At 46.7% G+C, this 19,718-nt stretch overlaps 2 protein-coding genes across 18 annotated transcripts in view; both read left to right on the top strand.

Annotated features, from left to right (window-relative positions):
- Positions 1–3,114, top strand: part of cep43 (centrosomal protein 43) — a 33,130-nt gene extending 30,016 nt beyond the window's left edge. For all 10 annotated transcript variants that reach the window (XM_030405443.1, XM_030405442.1, XM_030405445.1 and 7 more), the window contains 5 exons: positions 185–321; positions 403–477; positions 975–1,008; positions 2,792–2,879; positions 2,952–3,114. In XM_030405443.1, the coding sequence (XP_030261303.1) occupies positions 185–321; positions 403–477; positions 975–1,008; positions 2,792–2,879; positions 2,952–3,032 (415 nt within the window). In that variant the 3' untranslated portion in view covers positions 3,033–3,114. The remainder of the gene's footprint in view (positions 1–184; positions 322–402; positions 478–974; positions 1,009–2,791; positions 2,880–2,951) is intronic.
- A 998-nt stretch (positions 3,115–4,112) lies between these two features.
- ccr6a (chemokine (C-C motif) receptor 6a) lies at positions 4,113–14,259 on the top strand. 8 transcript variants are annotated; one of them, XM_030404250.1, is made up of 3 exons: positions 4,113–4,770; positions 10,216–10,254; positions 12,398–14,259. In XM_030404250.1, the coding sequence occupies exon 3, from the start codon at positions 12,415–12,417 to the stop codon at positions 13,570–13,572; it is 1,158 nt and encodes a 385-aa protein (XP_030260110.1). In that variant the 5' UTR covers positions 4,113–4,770; positions 10,216–10,254; positions 12,398–12,414; the 3' UTR covers positions 13,573–14,259. The 8 variants fall into 8 exon arrangements, with proteins under 8 accessions (XP_030260110.1, XP_030260109.1, XP_030260108.1 ...); XM_030404249.1 differs by having other exon boundaries at positions 12,395–14,259; XM_030404248.1 differs by lacking the exon at positions 10,216–10,254.
- The last annotated feature ends 5,459 nt before the right edge of the window (positions 14,260–19,718 follow it).

Genomic DNA, 19,718 nt, shown 5'->3' with positions numbered 1-19,718 from the left:
GGAAGACAAAAGGTTATCAGTCTGAAGGCAGATCAGATTAATGACTCCCATCAGAGCCTCACTGGATCCACAACACTTCCTGTAGTTCCTAAAACATAAGCTCAGAAATGTTCTGCTCAAACAATTGGGTTGTTAATGAATGAAGGCCTGAAACTCAGCTGACTGTGTGCTGTTTGTATCCCAGGAAGGTTGAGGCGTCCAGGCCCAGAGAGAGTCCAGCAGGGTCCCTGTCTGACCCTCCGAGACCAGGAGGAGGAGGAGGAGGAGGAGGAGGAGGAGGAGGAGGAAGCAGCACCTCCGAGCAGAGCCACAGCAGGAACGGTCAGACAATGTTTTCAGACTTCACATCGGTCCATCCATCAGAAGACTTTTGTTGTACGAAGGTGATTTTTCTTCCTGCAGGAGCGTCAAACTCCAGAGAGAGAGGCTCCAGAGACCCGAAGGTCCTGAACGATAAAACTGGATCTCTGCATTTAGGTACGAATCAAACAGGTCCGACTGTGGAGCCACGACGACACACTGTGGTTCTGTGTAACAAGGCCCGGTGTTCAGGCTGATACTTTACTGTATTTTACTTGTTCTCTAAACGGTGGTCAACAGCAACATTTAATTTTTTGCAGCATGAATCAATACAAATTATGTAGAGAAGTTCAGTGAGGACCCTGAATCAGAGTCAGAGGAATCGTATTGGTGCTCGTATTGTACATTTATTGAGGAAGTATCCACGGTCCAGCTGAAGGTCTGAACTCCTGAAACTAGAAGCTCTTTTTAAAAAGAGACAACTGGAGGAACATAAACACAACCAGGATGTCTGAGACTGAGACTTCCTGTGGAAATGTGAGCGTCATCTGTATACAACTTCATAATCCGTCCGGAGTTTCTCTTGTTGGTTTGTTGTTTGTTGCTCTGATCATGTTGTTTGGAGGTGATGAGACTCAGAGATTAAAAAGTAAAATATAAACTTTGTTCCACAGATGATGATGTTGAATACGACGATGACTTCAACAGGTAAGAATGATGAAGCTTTCCTCGGGGTTAGGGTTTGGTGGTATCTTCTTTAGTTATTCAGTTCTTTAGTGTGGTTTAACATTCCATCACATTTAGGATCGAGTCAACTGTTTTTATTTTTGTTGTAATTTTTAGTCAAACTTATTATTATTATTTTAAAGTTTCGTCTCAAATGTATTTAAAATGATGAGATTTTGGGGAGTCGTGCTCTGTGGGATCGAGGTAAAGTTTGAACAAATGAGTCTGGAGTCTCCTGCTGCAGACAGAGAGCGACTCTGCTGTCCTGACGCTGGTCGGCAGTTCGTTCCTCCACTGAGGCTCCAGAACACAGAAGAGTCGAGACTTTGTGACCTTTGTTTGCTCTCAGTGATGTCGGTACCAGCCGGCCCGCTGATGTAGAACAGTGCAGTGTTCTCTCTGGGCCGTGTGGTCGGACCAGTGTTTGGAGGTAGACGGTGCAGTTCTGTTGACGGCCTTGAAGACCAGAACCCCTGCTGGAATTGGATGCGGGCCGCAACAGGAAGCCAGTGGAGGTCACGGAGGAGGACAGGACAGTCCGTTGTTGAGGATTACACCCAGGTTCCTTGCCATCAACAGAATGATACCGTGACGTCCTGGACAGTGACTGACAGGTCCATGTGAGGGCAGTCTGTCCCGGGATGAAGAGGAGTTCAGGTTTACTCAGGTTGAGTTTGAGGTGATGAGCAGCTGTCCAAGCAGAGATGATGCAGACATTCAGAGATGATGCAGACATTCAGAGATGATGCAGACATTCAGAGATGATGCAGACATTCAGAGATGATGCAGACATTCAGAGATGATGCAGACATTCAGAGATGATGCAGACATTCAGACATGATGCAGACATTCAGAGATGATGCAGACATTCAGAGATGATGCAGACATTCAGAGATGATGCAGACATTCAGAGATGATGCAGACATTCAGAGATGATGCAGACATTCAGACATGATGCAGACATTCAGACATGATGCAGACATTCAGAGATGATGCAGACATTCAGAGATGATGCAGACATTCAGAGATGATGCAGACATTCAGAGATGATGCAGACATTCAGAGATGATGCAGACATTCAGAGATGATGCAGACATTCAGAGATGATGCAGACATTCAGAGATGAGCGTCACAACGTGGCTGTTGGAGGAGGACGAGGGGAAAGAGAGGAACAGTTGGTGTCGTCAGCAGAACAGCGGTCAGAGAATCCATGTGACTGCAGAGCCTCGTGATCTAGTGTTAGTGGAAACAGAACCGGTCCTAATACTGAGCCTTGAGGGAACCCAGTTTACAGACAGCAGGGTTTGGACAAGGAGCCGTTCCATGTGACCTGACAGGTGAGATTTGTCAGGTATGATGTGAACCAGGTTAGAGCTGAGTCAGCGATGTTCAGCCAGAGAGGAGACGAGGATTTGGTGGTTGACCGTCAAACACAGAAGATAAGTCGAGGAGAACGAGGACTGACGAGGTTCTGGAGACACAGAGTGACTCAGTCACTGTGAGGAGGCCCGTCTCACTGGAGTGAGCGGTCCCAAAGCCGGACTGATTTGGGTCAAGGAGGTGGTTTTGTGAGATAGGAGGACAGGTGGTTGTAGACTGAGCATGAAGATTGTTCCTCTTCTGTGTTCATGTTCTGTCCTCAGAGTCCAACAGTCATGTAACTTTACCTCCTGGCTGTTAACATGAAGCTTTCAGGTCTCTGCAGGTTGATGTTCCCAGAACCCTCTGACAGTAAACCAGTCTGAGCTCATGTGTTTCGTTTCAGTCATCGGTCCGACCTGTCAAAGAGCGAGCTCAGCATCGGGGAGGAGATCGAGGAAGTTTCTATCGAGGGACCTGAGCACAGCGACAAGGTGACGCAGCGCTCAGACAGCTGAATGTAGCGTACTGTCTCTTTAAATGCTGACGTCTGTCTTCTTCTGCAGTTTGATGAAACCACTCAGGACCTGAGCGTCTCTCAGCTCAGTCTCAGCCACGGAGCCGACTACATGGAGGACGTGGCCTGAACCTTCCCATGATGCACCTCTTTGAATCATCAATATTTAAGTCTGTACAGTTTCAATGAGTCAATAAATTGATTTGTATTGATTAGTTGTTGTTTATTTCTCTGCTCACAGAGGCTGATGTGTTTTATCAGATGTAGTTTTCATCTCACGTCAGAACGACGGGTCTGATACGTAGGTCCAGTTAACTCATATACATCTGTTGTGTCATCATGTGTCACACTGTCAGTAATGTTAGCCAGGAAGTGGCTGAATGCTAATGTTAGCGCTAAACGACATGATGATCAATTATCAGCTCATCTTTGTTACAGAATCAGAATCAGAATTTATTGTCCCAAACTAAAGATGAGAAGTTAATTATACGTAGATTTTTTATTGCACAGTGAACATGTGAAGTCTGACAGCAGCAGGAAGAACCCGTGGTACCTCTCCTTCACACACCTGGACCTGTGGTACCTCTCCTTCACACACCTGGACCTGTGGTACCTCTCCTTCACACACCTGGACCTGTGGTACCTCTCCTTCACACACCTGGACCTGTGGTACCTCTCCTTCACACACCTGGACCCGTGGTACCTCTCCTTCACACACCTGGACCTGTGGTACCTCTCCTTCACACACTTGGACCTGTGGTACCTCTCCTTCACACACCTGGACCCGTGGTACCTCTCCTTCACACACCTGGACCTGTGGTACCTCTCCTTCACACACTTGGACCTGTGGTACCTCTCCTTCACACACTTGGACCTGTGGTACCTCTCCTTCACACACTTGGACCTGTGGTACCTCTCCTTCACACACCTGGACCTGTGGTACCTCTCCTTCACACACTTGGACCTGTGGTACCTCTCCTTCACACACCTGGACCCGTGGTACCTCTCCTTCACACACCTGGACCTGTGGTACCTCTCCTTCACACACTTGGACCTGTGGTACCTCTCCTTCACACACCTGGACCTGTGGTACCTCTCCTTCACACACCTGGACCTGTGGTACCTCTCCTTCACACCTGGACCTGTGGTACCTCTCCTTCACACACCTGGACCTGTGGTACCTCTCCTTCACACACTTGGACCTGTGGTACCTCTCCTTCACACACCTGGACCTGTGGTACCTCTCCTTCACACACTTGGACCTGTGGTACCTCTCCTTCACACACCTGGACCTGTGGTACCTCTCCTTCACACACTTGGACTGTGTTACAGGCTTTAGCACCGACAGGAGAAGTGAATGAGGACAGAACAACAGAACAAAGCCAAACAGAATCAGAACTTCCTCTGCTGGTTCACTTAATGTTTCAGTGAGTCGACTTCTGACACTTTCTGAACAGAAACATTCTGACATCTCTGAGTGTCAGAATGTTTCTGTTCAGCCGCAGCTTCCACATTTTGTCCAAACAGTTTTTGCACGTTGGTCCATTTTAAAGTTCTGAAGTTCTTCTGGCTCCATGAAGTTTGAGTAGAACTTCCTATTCGTCACTTTATTTATATGTTATATATTATTAATGCTTCTTTTCTACAAACACGTCGTCTGAACACTGAAACACATCAGAACCATGTTTGAAACCACAGAGTGAAACCAGACACACACACACACACACACACACACACACACACACACACACACACACACACACACACACTTCCCTTTATGAGCAGCAGTGTGTGTGTGGTGCCTCCACCTCCTCCATCACCTGTACGAGCACTGAAGGAACCAGCAGCAGCGTCCGGACGTCAAACCGGTGAGTTTTCATCTTTTTACTTGTTTGTTTGATTTTGTTTCTTTTTGACTCTTTCAGTCAATCCTTGTCCTCCTCGTGCTCCTTGTCCTCCTCGTGCTCCTTGTCCTCCTCGTGCTCCTTGTCCTCCTCGTGCTCCTTGTCCTCCTCATGCTCCTCGTGCTCCTTGTCCTCCTCGTCCTCCTCGTCCTCCTCACTTCTTATTTCTCTCTCATTGTTCATCTTTATCTTTTTAACTTCTGTTTCATGTAAATTTAAACTGTCAGTTTGGAGTCGTTTGAGTTCAGATTTGATGTGAATGTTAGAAACATGAGCAAGTGAAAGTAGTTTTAATATTCAGAAGCACAGAATCGTCCACATCAGCACATTTGGTTTGTGTGAGTGTGTTTGGGGAAGTGTAACGTGATCGGACTCTCGTGGTTCAGATAATCATCACACGACTCACTTTGTGTTGTTTTATCTCAGATATCTGCAGGAAGTTCACACAGTGATGTAATCGCTTTGACACACAGATCAAACAACGTGAGATGAGCAGATTAAAATCTGGTGAATGAATATGAATAAATATGAATGTAGAAGAAACAAAGTCTCAGGATCTGTTGGATCTCTGATCACTTCTGATCGGAGCTGGATAGAAAGTAACTGAGTACATTTACTCCAGTAAACAGTTTGAATCAGCGGCGGCGGGACGTCTCAGAGTCGTTAAAGGAACATTTCAGTCATTATCTGCACCTGAAGACTAGAACCCTGTCCTCCTGGTCCATGGTCTTCAGTCGGGTCGAGATGTGGCCCAGTATCAGAACATTATGATGTCAGAGTGAAGTTGAGCTTTGAACTTCATCATTTTATCCTCTCAGACATTTCTGTACATGTTCATCATATGAATGAGTTACAAACATCACAGCGGCTTTCGACCTCTGGACTTTTGCTCTGAGTTCTAAGACGTTCTTCAGGTTCCGGCTCAGAACAATGAGACAGACGAGCTGAGAACACGAGACGTGTCGGTGCAGCTCGATCAGCTGCAGCGGCACGTCAGGGGTTAAATCTGGTCCCAGATCAGGTTGTGATCACAGCGGACGAGCTGCACGGAGACGTCTGATGATTTAAATCTATTACATGAACCCAGAGCTGTGGATTCATGTAATAGATTACTTTCTGTTCAAACAGGAGGTTCATCAGTCGTCCGAGCAGTAAATCCAGTCGCACGTGACGTTTTAGGAAGTGGTGAGATTTAAAGAAGTGCTGCAGCTGTTTGTGTCAGGTGACCAAACACCTGCACAGGTGACATCGTCTGAGTTGCTGCTCGCAGCTGACGCACTTTGATGTTTACCTGCCGTGTTTGTCTCCAGGTGACATTTGAAATAAGGGAAGTCAAAGAGGACAAACTGAGCGTCGTCCACTCTGATGTCGTGTCCTACGAGCAGAAGTAGAGAGCGGGAACACGAGGCGTTAGAGGAAGCGACACTTCACTGTGGTTGTTTTCAGACGTCCTCGTCCTCCTCACTGCCTCTGACACACCAGTCACTCTTCATCCCCAGTCGCAGTGCTGAACCGTCAGGCTGCGCAGCTCAATCCTGCTGGAAAAACCAGCATAGACCAGCATATGTTGTGTTTGGTTGCTGGTATGCTGGTGACCAGCATGGGATGTGTCAACAACTTATTTCATATGTAGAGTATGAGGAGGAGTGAATTTGGCTGTCAAAATCCAATACAGGGCACAGAGTCAGTGATGTCGTCACAGAGCACCAAGTTTACTGAATACAAGCTTCAAACCTGCAAGATTTTGGGCTCATTTGAGGGCACCGAAACAAACTGCACTATAAATGCAACACTTTGTTTGTTGCTTCCATTTCTCTCACAAGTTTAAGTTCACAATTTTATGAAGTTTTTCTTTTGTATGTACACAAAATAATTTCTTCTTTCACATGTTGAGCACACATTTGTTAAAATCCAATAAAATAAGCCGTCCAGCTGACAGGTGTGGCAGATCAAGATGCTGATTAAACAGGACTCAGGCACAGGTGATCCTGACAGCATGTCTATGCTGTTTTTTCAGCAGGGATGCTAACAGGCTGCGCAGCTCAATGCTGACAGGCTGCGCAGCTCAATGCTAACAGGCTGCGCAGCTCAATGCTAACAGGCTGTGCTGCTAAATGCTAACAGGCTGCGCAGCTCAATGCTAACAGGCTGCGCAGCTCAATGCTAACAGGCTGCGCAGCTCAATGCTAACAGGCTGTGCAGTCTTGCTCCAGTGTTTGTCTGCTTCTTCTGCAGCCTGGACGCCTGAAATAAGAACATGAAGTCCTGGAAACGTTTCTTCTCTATCGGGCCGTCAGATAGAAACAACATTCACACTGAAGGCTTCAACATCTCGTCTACATTTCATCTTTAAATCCTTTAAAACTTCAACATTTTCATCTTTGGTTGAAGTTGAGTCGTGTCGTAGCTCGAACACATTCACATGTTTGATACATGATGAGATTTATTCTCTCTTTATTTCTCTGTGACTTCTTCAGTGATTCTGATTGAAAGGTTCAGTCCAGCAGCACCGGTCCGCTCCACACTTTGATATCTTCACAGTCCTTCTTCCTCGGCCTCTTACGACTCTCCGTGTGAGACTTCAGACGTGTTCAAGTTCAACTGAACGGCAGCTTCAGATATTCTGCAGCGTCATATTTTATTATTCAGACATTAAACAGCCACATTCACTACCACACGTCTCCAGGTTAGCGTGTTAGCGTGCTAACATGAGCTCCTCAGATCAGAATCGCTGCTGAACTTTAACTTCCAGCTGAAAGTTTAAAGATTTAAAAGCAGCTCTGTGTTTCATAGCAAACATTTGTTTCCTCCTGATATTAATCTGAAGATGTGACTGGTTCTGACCCAGATGGGATCATCTGAATGTGAACTTTGTTTCCTGTAGATGAAGTGAATAGATTCACATGTTCTGTTCATCGTGAAGTGGTTCTGAATCTAATCGGAAGACATTTGACTCAGACTTCTCCGCCCACTGATCTGAGATCATGAAACCGTCCTGATCTGAGTTAATCGGAGCAGTGACGGTGCCGACGGGCCCGGTACTCTCTTCAGTCCTGTGTGAGCAGAGCCCTGTGGCAGCAGAAGTAACCGCACGTTGCATGAAGTGGGTCACTCCACGCTGACTGACCTGTTTTTCTGCAGACTTCCTCCGAGAGCTCTGACACCTGACAACAAACAGTCACCTCAGCCGACCACAACTGGAACATCTGTGTACCAGTCGACCCACTGAGCCTCCTGAGCCCCGGCAACCAGCGCCGTGACATTTGTGTCGGTTTCACATCATTTCAATACCTCATCTGCATTTGTTTCATGTGCTACACATCAGACTCTGTGAAACCTGGAGAGGGTTAGGGTTAGTCAGAGTGACAAACACTTCTGTCCTCAGACGAGTTCATCAGCTGAGTGACAGCAGCAGAACCCAGCAGAACCCAGAACCAGACTGAAGAGATGAACGTGTTTCATCCTTCATGTTATCAGAAACTTCACGTCATCTTTGACAAACACGTTATTAAAACGATGACACAACTTCGTGTTTCGTAACACGTTGATGTTTCCACACTGATGTGAACACGATGTGACACGAAGCCACAGACGTGCTGCGGAACCAGAACTTCCTGTGTTTCCACATCGGTCCGTCCTCACAGAGGTCGACTCTGCAGGTCACTGACTCGTGTCTCACTTTTCTTCTCTGCGTCCTCGAAGGTGGGATTTGATCTTTAAATGTTCAGATCGTCCGGACTTCATCTTGTCTTTGTGCTCCAGACTGACTGAGATCATCAGCTGACGGCTGATGTGAAACGAGTGTGAGTGAACACATACACGGTGCTGAAGCCCCGGCTCAGGTGAGCTCAGGCCAACATAACAAACTAAACCCAAACTAAACTTCCCGTCAGTAATGGCACTGAACCCTGTGAAAGGAAAGCAACACCTCCCTAACGTCACCAGGCGGTCGCAGGAGAACAGGCAGCTCGCTTGTTCTGAACACTGAACTAAACTCTCTCTAGTTCTCATAGAGATGAATTCATCAAGCACAAATACAAGAGAGTCACGAGTGAGGCTGGTTCGGTTCTGGTGTTGATCCTTGGCATCTTCTGGGCGGAGATGATCTCTGGGGGCCACGGGAGCGCTCACTCAGCTCGGAACCTGAACACAAATTAATAGAACGACACAAATGTAAAATACGGCTGCAGACAAAACGTTTGTCTTCTCTCTGAGAGTCAGATGTTCACATTGGTTCCACTCATGTCTGCAGGGACAATGTCTCTTGGCCCGGACGAGGCCAGAACCAATTCAGCGCTGACCAAGAACAACATGGACAGTTCTGGACCGGGTTTGAGGTTTGAACTCCCATGAGAGCAGTAAAATCACAGACGCGTGGGGGTCAACGACAAATATTGTTTTAATCACCAATGATGCATTTTTTTCAATCTACTATTTTATACATTAATGATATAAGAAGGCTAAATAAACATGGAACTACGGCTCCAGTAACACAACAGCACCAGACTCCATTAACAAATGTGGTGGTTTATAGAGCTGTTGAGCTGAGTTAACAAACTTTATGTAATACTCTGATAAATATCAATTGTATTAATCTTTTATTTTTTCTCTCCTGGGAACAAGTTAAAGATAAAATGCCAGTTATTGTGAAGTTAAAATGTGCATGAATAATACTTGGAGATAAATAAGATATTAAAATGTATAAATAATTTCTGTTTAAAATGTGTGACTTTAAAATCTAATTTCATGGGTTCTGAATTCTTTTAAGAAGTTAAAAAGTAATTCTTCTTACGTGTGAGAGTTCATGACCTTTAAGACTTCCGGGTTGAGCAGAGTGTCATGGAGAAGGAGAGTTGAAGGCGTGGAGCCGCTAACAGAGGACGGCGTGTGTCGTGTTTTATTACTAACGGACTGTGAACTGTTGTCGGACGACGTGCTGTGTGTGTGTGAGTTGGACTCTCCATCGCAGTCGCAGTGTTTGTGTTTTATTAGACGCGAAGCAAGTTCGGCTAAGCTAGCTAGCAGGAGCTAAGCTAACGGTCCTGCTGACGTCAGCGGCACTCGGAGGTACTGAACAAAGGTTTCCATCATGAACTAAAGGGCGCCAACAAAACTGAACTAAAAGAGCACTCAAAATCAGAACGCTTTAAACTTAAGAAAAAAACATCATTACCTCGGTACTTTTATTTTTCTCTTTTCCATTAAAAGGTCATGAGTGTGTTTTCTCTAAAATTGATAACCTGTGTTTGCGTCACTGAAGGTACATTGAAGTTTTTGATTCTGTACTACATGAGTGTTTGCAGGTCAAGGTGTGTTCCCACTCGTCTCCACATAGTTATGATTGAGAGTGAGGATCAAACGTTACCTGAGGCAGTTATTCACTATTGAAATGGGTTTTTTTACCATCAGATATTGAAGAAAAGTGAAGGCCTCATCTTACAGCATAAGGTGGGTTTCTTAATACACAAGCCGGATGTGAAAGGGTTACATTTATAACGTAGTGAAACTGTGTCTGTGACAGATTGTAACTCATTGTGTCCTTGTTGTAAATTCAGCATTAAATGTAATCTATGAAGCCAACTATTAACCACAACATCACCAGACTCCTTTCACAAATCAGCTAATTTAAGGAGTTGTTGTGTAGCGTAAAGCTTTATGAACATCATGAAACTGTGTGTGTGACAGATTGTAACTCATTGTGTCCTTGTTGTAAATTCAGCATTAAATCTTTCAGCTGAAGTTGTTTGTCTCCTTGTAAAAAGTGTCAGTTTGTGGCAGCATGTCTGTACCAGCCTGTCTGCTTCTGTGTCTAAAGTGCTAAAGTCTTACCTGCCAACATTGATCAGCTGTTTGAACACACTGTTTACACTGATTTCACCATTTACACTCTATTTATGAAAGAAGAAACATGTTATTGATCTAAACATGTAACATGTTACAAAGACACTAAACAGGAACAATATAGGCTCCTTCTTTGTCCCCGTGGAGAAAGTCCCCAGACTCCCTTAAGAAAACACTCAGTTTTGAGACTTTTTGCATGATGAGAAATTATATAAACATTGTATAATTCTGTCTACAACAGAATTATAATTAATTGGACCTGCTTGTTTATTCTGCAAATGTTCTACATGAGGATATTTCTGTATTTCAGTAAAAAACCTTCCAGTGATCCCGAGTGACAGCTGGAAGCTGCAACAACCTCTCTCTCTTATTATATTATATTATATTATATTTTGTATATTTTATTATATAGCTTATTTACGAATCTCTGCCCAAATGTTAGTTGGATTATAACTTGAACCCTGGTTCTGTACTGAGTCTGGCAAAGACACAACTGAGCCAGAAGTAAACCCAGAGAGCTAAATGACCAACCTGCTATTGGCCCTATGTTAATTTCTATACGTGGGTCGTGTACGTCATGCTGGCCCAAGTTTGGTTATCTGGTCTCAGCCACACGATTTACCACAGCTCAAGCTCTGCCTGGATTACATCAGCACAACAGAACGCCAGGTGTCTTGGTCCCACCTGTATGTGGCCCAATACTACACTGCTAGCATGAAAGTTAGCCTAGCGTAAAGACTGAAACCCGTGGAAACAACTAGCCTGCTTCAAGCTAACAAATCCACCAACCAGCACCTCGACAAGTCTGATTAACATTTTGCATCTTGTTAAATCTTTAAGGCCACTTTAGTTACACACTGTTCTAACTCTGACTTTACAACTTGTACATTGATCAGTTTATAGAAAACCTGGATAGTAACTGTGCAGTAAGACTCTTAGTGGTGGTGACGTTTCAGTCATGTGACCGTGATGTCGTCTGTTTGTAGCCTAGCATTAGCTTCTTACTGCTACACAGTTAATTTAGCTTCACACATCACAGAGTGGAGTTCATCTGTGGAGATTATCTGGATCAACAGAACCTGGACGGGTCAGAACCTTGTGTTTGACACAGATTATTTTCTATAATAGTGATGCTAACGTCAGTTAGCTACAAACATACGACATTGCTACACATCTCTATTACATTAAGCTAAGATAACAAGCGGCTGGCTGTGCCTTAATTTAAAGACAGATGGACTGTTCGGCTCCTAAAATGGTGGCAGATCTCATCCTGAGTGTTTTTAAGTTTTCTGTCTTTTCATTCCTGCTGATCTAAATCTTTGTCTCTGTGTTTCTCAGACAACGTCCGGGTCTCTGTGTACCAGGACCTTGAAACACAGTCTTGTTGTCTGGTTCTGTTCAGCTTCCTGTTTTGTGCCTTTAGCTGCTAACGTTAGCTCGCGCTGTGGACGCTGAAAATATTCTGCTCCACTTGTCCTGATTTCATTTCACTGACGTACTAAAAGTCACCACATCGCAGGCACAAACAAACACATAACACAAAAGACAAAACTCCTCTTAAAAAACATTTCACTTCAGTAAATCAATCATTCAAAGTTCAGCAGCAGTTTAATCGAGCATCCTGAGTGTTTTCAAGTATTTTCATTAGACTAGAGGGCGCTGTCGTCCCAGCAGTGGTTTCTGCAGAGTCACTTCCTCTTCAGTGTTCGTCACAGTTTAATGTTCTGTCTCTGTTCTTTGTTCACAGTAGAAGAAGAAGAAGAGGAAATGATGTTCAACCAATCAAATCACACCTCAGACAACACTGATTATTATGATCTGAATGATAACTACAGCTACAACTATGAAGAACCTTGTTCTCACCACAAGAACCAGAGCGTTGAGCGGGTGGTCGGTCCATACATCCACTCCATCATCTGCATCCTGGGCTTTGTGGGCAACAGCCTGGTCATTGTCACCTACGCCTTCTACAAGAGGACCAAGTCCATGACCGACGTCTACCTGCTCAACGTGGCCATCGCGGACCTGCTGTTCGTGTTGTCGCTGCCCCTCATCGTCTACAACGAGCTGTCTTCGTGGTCGATGGGGCCGCTGGCTTGCAAGGTTCTGCGCGGCTCGTACAGTGTCAACCTGTACAGCGGAATGCTGCTGCTCGCCTGCATCAGCGCCGACCGCTACATCGCCATCGTCCAGGCCCGTCGCAGCTTCAGGCTGCGCTCGCTGCCGTACAGCCGCGTCATCTGCACCATCGTCTGGGTCTGCGCCTTACTGCTGTCCGTCCCCACCTTCTACTTCTACCACTGGTACGAGCCGGGCATCAATGAGGAGTCCTTCTACTTTGACGAGGAGGAGACGACTCCGACTCAGGCGCCGAGTCCTCCTCAGTACGTCTGTGAGTTCATGTTCTCGGACAACATCACGGCCTGGAGGACCAAGATTGCCGTCCCCAGCACCCAGCTGGCCGTGGGCTTCTTCCTGCCGATGCTCATCATGGTCTTCTGCTACGCCGCCGTCATCGTCACCCTGCTGAAAGCCAGAAACTTCCAGCGGCACAAAGCGGTGCGGGTGGTGCTGGCCGTGGTGGCGGTGTTCATTATCTGCCACCTGCCCTACAACATGATGCTGCTCTACGACACCGCCACCATGTTCCAGCTGCAGAGCTGTGATGCGTCCGACGCCCTGCATACCGCCAAAACAGTGACGCAGACCATCGCCTACCTGCACTGCTGCCTGAACCCGGTTCTGTACGCCTTCGTTGGGGTGAAGTTCAGGAACCACTTCAGGAGGATCTTCCAGGACCTGTGGTGTCTGGGGAAGAGGTACATCACCCCACGACGCTTCTCCAGGGTCACCTCCGAGATCTACGTGTCTACTCGCCGCTCGGTGGACGGATCCAGCGAAAACGGCTCGTCTTTCACCATGTGAGGATGTCCGGTGGGTTCACCTGTGGATCCGTCTGGACCAAGAACTCCTGGAACTGAGCCTGAGGCCTGCTGGCACCTGAGGTCCAAAGCTAACCCACTTCTATACAAATAATTCTGTTGCTTCAAGCTGTGGTTCTCAAATCTGAGGTCCTGAGTCAAATCTGAGGTGTTAAAGACGATTTAAAGTTTAAACTTCCGTCCGTTCTTCTTTTCTGTTTCTTCCAACATATTTTAGTTTCATCTTTTCAGGACTGGAAAACTGTAAAGAAACGACCTGAGAAGGAAACTTCCCTCTGAACGAGTCACAGCTTTAAAACAAACTGTGATGATTTAAAGTCGTGTGTCACTGAATCTGTAAGAAAGATTGTTGACCAGCTGTTTTTCCAGAAGTCTTGTCAAAGACTTGTACCGTGTAACTGTGAGACTGTAAACGCCCACGTACTGTCTGGATGATGTTCGTTAGCCTGTTGATATAATTACATAATAGAATAAAGAATATATTTTCCAACTGATCAAATAAACATTATAAAATGATAATAATTCAAACTTCATCGTTCTCTGCTCTTTGTTTTTTTGTTTATCTTCCTGTAATATTTGAGTTTATATGTTCATGAATGTTCCAGTTGAAACTGATGAATATAATAAATGTATCTGTGTTGTACTTTACACAATAAATGTTTTAATTAAAGTGTTTTTTTTCATTAATAATTAGTGGTATTAAGAAACAGACAGTGTTAAAGGAGCAGTTACTCTAACCTTAGTTCTTGAATGTCCAACGTCCTTTTTGGTTCCTGAACCCTCCACGACTGTTATTCTGCTCTCCTGATGTTTTCTTTTCTCAGCATTGTCAAAACTTTTATTTTGGTAGGGTTCCTCTGGGAACATGTGAGCTTCCTGATGCTGAACCATCAGCTCCAACAGTCGTACTCGAGTAAAAGTAAAGATATGGTGTTTAAAGTCAAACACATGAAGAGTACTCGAGTGAAAGTGTTAAAGTATCTGATATTAAATGTACCTTAGTATCAAAAATACAAGTAACGAATATTAGTATGAACTTTGGACAGCCGGGTCTGTCTGTGTGGACAGAACCGACACAGCCGGTCCTCTCTGGGCAGCCGGGTCTGTCTGTGTCTGTCGCTCTCTAAGGCCCGGCTGTGGTCGCTGAGTCTGTACATAGTCAACGTTTTCCTCAGTCTCATGTCTCAGTCATGTGTAGCTGTGTGTGTGTTCTATGTCCGTAGAGTCCAGGTGGAACCTGTGGGGATGTTTCTGACTCTTGTGTCGTTTCTGGAAGACCATGACTTTTGTCTTCTCCAGATTAACGGTCAGGGCCCGGGTCTGACAGAACTTTTGCAGGTGATCTAGCTGCTTTTGTAGAGCTTCCTTTGATGGAGCGAGCAGTATTAGGTCATCTGCAAACAGTAAACATTTGACTTCTGTGTCAGAGAGGGTGAGACCAGGGATCTCTGACTCTTCCAGGGATTTGGCCAGTTGGTCGATGTAAATGTTAAACAGGGTGGAGCTCAGACTGCAGTCCTGCTGCACTCCTCTACTTTGGGGGAAGAAGTCTGTTTCCCTAGTTCCAATTTTGACAGCACATTTATTATTTATATACATTGTCTTAATAATATCGTAGATTTTTCCTCCAATACCGTTTTCTAGTAATTTCAGAAACAGACCATGATGCCAAATAGAGGTGAATGCTTTCTTGAAATCTACAAAACAAGAGAAGATGGTGTTGTTGTTCTGGTGGACGTGTTTCTGGATGAGGGTGTGGAGGGTGTAGATGTGCTCAGAGGTTCTGTGTTGTGGTGTAAAACCAATCTGACTCTTGTTCAGGACTTTGTGCTCACTGAGGAAGTTTTGCAGTCGGCTGTTTAAGATGCTGCAGAATAACTTCCCCAGGTTGCTGCTGACACATCTGCCTCTGTAACTGTTTGGATCATATTTGTCTCCAGGTGTCAGGAAAATTTCCAATGTTAAGTATCAGATTGAATAATTTCAACATGGCAGTCTTGATTTTCTGGCTGCTAAACTGAAGCATTTCATTTAAGATGCCATCAGGGCCACTTGCTTTCCTCGCTGCAGGGCCTGGATCTTAGCCAGCAGCTCCCCTTCACTAATCTCATAATCTGAAGGATGTTGGTTGTCTTTAATGATTGATTCAAGGATTTCTAGTTTGTTGAGCAGATTATTTTGGTCTGAATCCAGTGTGATTGCACTGTATAGATTTTCAAAATGTTTCTTCCATATTTCCCTGTTTTGAATAGCCAATTCTTCCTTGTTTGATTTGTTGAATGAATGCCACTTTTTACAAAAATTGTTTGAGTCAATGGACTCCTCGATTTCTTCAAGTTGACGCTGTTCATGCTGCTCCTTTTTAGCTCTCAGTGTTTTTCTATATGATTTCAGTGTTTCCCAGTACTGGAGGCGGAGCTCATGATTGTCAGGTTGTCGGTGTTTTTCATTGGATAATTTTCGGAGTGTTTTTCTCAGACACCTGCAGTCAGAGTCAAACCACTTTTCATTAGCTGAGTTTGAACCGTGATACTCAGATTTTTTCAGATTGGATAGAGATGCTGTGCTGTCAATTATGGAGTTAATATCCCGCACAGCCTGGTTCAGGCCGTCGGTGCTGTGGGGATATGAGGTGGTGATTAAATGGTCTAACTGGGATTGGACTGCTGGATGACCGATGGCTCTCTGGTAGTCATCCTTACTATTACTTGTCCATCTATAAGGTTGTTTGGAGGGGTTGAGTTTACTGGGCTCTGCTACATGGGGGTCAGTTGGTGTCTTCCTAATGTATAGGGTGATTTTGCTGTGAACAGATAAGGGTGTGAGGGGGCTGACGGTGAATGCTCTTACACTGAAGGGCTCCAGGTCTGTAATACTGTAGTCCACAGTGCTGTTGCCAAGAGGAGAGCTGTGAGTGTAGAGACCAAAGGAGTCCCCTCGAAGCCGACCGCTGACGATGTACAGACCCAGCGTGCGACACAACTGCAGCAGTTCCTGCCCGTTTCTGTTGACGGTTTTGTCAAAGTTGTTCCTGTTTCGGTGTGAAGGAGAGGGGATGTTGATCTGGCCAGGTATATGTCTGTCTCCCTGTGCATTGATCTGATCTGGTTCTGTGCCTGTTCTGGCATTAAGGTCACCACAGATCAGCACGTTTCCTTGTGTCTGGTAGAAGCTGATCTCATCTTCAAGGATGGAGAAGCTGTTTACGTTATAGTAAGGGGACTCTGATGGGGGGATATTGGCTGTACACATGAATATGTCTCTGTCTGTGGAGACCACCTCTTTCTTTATTTTGATCCAAATTGAGAAATCTCCTTTTTTGAGTAATTGGATTGAGTGAGCGAGGTTCGTCTGGTACCAGATCAACATCCCTCCTGAATCTCTGCCTTGGCTTCCACTTCTCAGTTTGGTTGATGGGAAAATGATTTCTGTATATCCTAAAGGACAACCAGCGGGCATGTCTCCTCTATTCCAAGTCTCCTGCAAAAAAATGATATCTGAATTCTTCAACTCTTTCTTAAAGTCTGGGGTCCTGCTCTTAAAGCCAAAAGCAGAAGACCTCAGACCCTGGATGTTCCAACATGAGATTACTAAAGATTTAGATGTCATTAGGTTTAGAACTCAACATGTAGCATTCTGTGTTAAAATGAGATAAACTTCCAATCCTGTTGTCAATGAAGAGATTTAGAACATGTTAGGTATCAGGAGTTTGGACCTAATAATATTATAACCCTTTAACATGGATGAATAAATAAATAAGTAAATATGTACAATAATAGATAATAATAATTCAAATAAAATAAATCAATCAATAAATAAAATGATAAAATAATAATAATAAAATAAAACAGAAGTAAACACTCTAGGGTTGTCTACTGTGTTTGACCTATCAGGTGGGAGCAGAGCAGGCTGAGCATGTGCTGGATGTCTCTCAGCTGGCTGTGTGGAGGTGTGGGGGTGGGGTTGGAGGTTGGAAGGGTAAGTGGGGGGTCTGCTGCTCTCCTCCCCACCTGAGCGTAGCTCAGTGGGCCAGGGCGTGGCTCCTGGTGACGGTGCCGGGGTGGGGCTCCTGGTGACGGTGCCGGGGCGGGGCTCCTGGTGACGGTGCCGGGGCGGGGCTCCTGGTGACGGTGCCGGGGCGGGGCTCCTGGTGACGGTGCCGGGGCGGGGCTCCTGGTGACGGTGCCGGGGTGGGGCTCCTGGTGACGGTGCCGGGGTGGGGCTCCTGGGGGCAGGAGTGGCCCTGGTCGGGTGTGAGGGGGTCCGTAGCTCTCCTGGTGGGGTCGTCGTGTAGGGGTATGAAGATGGTGAGGTCTCTGTGTGGGTGGTCTGGATGGTCTGGATGACAGTCTGGGGGTGCTGCGGGCCGACCTGTTCCTCGTGTGGGGGGTGGACTGGTCTCGGTTGAGAGCGACGTCCTTCAGTGTACGGGCGAAGATGGGGACAGTGTTTTTGAGTAGATGGACGTGGTCATGAAGGCAGCTGATGTCCAGGGTGGGGTGGTGGGCCAGCTGGACGTTGGGCCTCAGGATGCAGTCTCTGGAGACGCTGCTGTTGATCCTGTGGATGGTGTCAGGATGGAAGTCTTTCCTGGGCAGCAGGGTTGATATAACCACTCTACTGTTGGGAAAGGTGCTGGAGGCTTTTTCTATCACTCCTTTGAGTGACTCTGACACTCTCTCCTGCTGCGTCCTCAGCTCGTTGGTGCCGGTGTGGATGATGACGTGACTCGGAGAACCCAGACGCTCCTCTGACAGCAGCTCCATGGCATGTTGGCTGGTTGGGCACCAGAGTTTGGCCACTTTGTGGTTGGGGAAAAGTTTCTTTTCATTTAAGAACTTTCCATTGGAGTCGATTAGGATGACTATGTCTGGCTGCTGTGCCGGTCTGGGTGGACGGGTGGAGTCCACCCGTTGGCTGGAGGGGGTCTGGGTGTGGTGTTGGTCTGTGAGTTGGAGGGGAGCTGCTGGGTGGGTGGAGCCTCTCTGTCCAGGTGTCTCTGGCTGGATGGAGTCTCTCTGTCCAGGTGTCTCTGGGTGGATGGAGCCTCTCTGTCCAGGTGTCTCTGGGTGGATGGAGTCTCTCTGTCCAGGTGTCCTCTTGGCGGATGGAGTCTCTCGTGTCCAGGTGTCTCTGGGTGGAAATGGAGCCGCTTCTGTCCGGTGTCTCTGGTGGATGGAGTCCTCTCTCTGTCCAGGTGTCTCTGTCCTGATGGAGCTCTCTGTCCAGGTGTCCTCTGGGTGGGTGGAGTCCTCTCTGTCCAGTGTCTCTTGGTGAGGAGTCCCTCTCTGTCCAGGTGTCTCTGGATGGAATGGAGTCTCTCTGTCGCAGGTGTCTCTGGGTGGGTGGAGCCTCTCTTCCAGGTGTCTCTGGGTGGATGGAGTCTCTCTGTCCAAGGTATCTCTGCTGGATGGAGCCTCTCTTTCCAGTTTGTCCTCTGGGTGGGTGGAGCCTCTCTCCGGTGTCCTCTGGGTGGATTGGAGTCCCTCTGTCCAGGTGGTCTCGGGGTGGGTGGAGCCTCTCTGTCCAGGTGTCTCTGGGTGGTGAACCTCTCTGTCCATGTGTCTCTGGGTGGGTGGAGCCTCTCTGTCCCAGGGTGTCTCTGGGTGGGATGGAGTCTGCTGTCCAGGTGTCTCTGGGTGGGGGGAGCCTCTCTGTCCAGGTGTCGCTGGGTGGGTGGAGTCCTCTCTGTCCAGGTGTCTCTGGGTGGGTGGAGTCTCTCGTCCAGGTGTCTCTGGGTGGATGGTCTCTCTGTCCAGGTGTCTCTGGGTGGGTGGAGCCTCTCTGTCCAGGTGTCTCTGGGTGGATGGAGTCTCTCTGTCCAGGTGTCTCTGGGTGGGTGGAGTCTCTCTGTCCAGGTGTCTCTGGGTGGATGGAGTCTCTCTGTTCAGGTGTCTCTGGGTGGATGGAGTCTCTCTGTCCAGGTGTCTCTGGCTGGATGGAGCCTCTCTGTCCAGGTGTCTCTGGGTGGGTGGAGCCTCTCTGTCCAGGTGTCTCTGGGTGGATGGAGCCTCTCTGTCCAGGTGTCTCTGGGTGGGTGGAGCCTCTCTGTCCAGGTGTCTCGAGCCTCTCTGTTCAGGTGTCTCTGGGTGGATGGAGCCTCTCTGTCCAGGTGTCTCTGGGTGGGTG

The sequence above is a fragment of the Sparus aurata genome, chromosome 22, assembly GCF_900880675.1.
Source record: "Sparus aurata chromosome 22, fSpaAur1.1, whole genome shotgun sequence".
NCBI lineage: Eukaryota > Metazoa > Chordata > Actinopteri > Spariformes > Sparidae > Sparus > Sparus aurata.
This window is presented reverse-complemented; position numbering and strand designations above follow the sequence as displayed.

Coding starts and splice junctions, on each gene's coding strand:
- ccr6a (XM_030404245.1), top strand. CDS start 11,225: ATGCTGGCCCAAGTTTGGTTATCTGGTCTCAGCCACACGATTTACCAC. Junction 11,334..12,394: donor CAGGTGTCTTGGTCCCACCT/GTATGTGGCCCA, acceptor CTTTGTTCACAG/TAGAAGAAGAAGAAGAGGAA.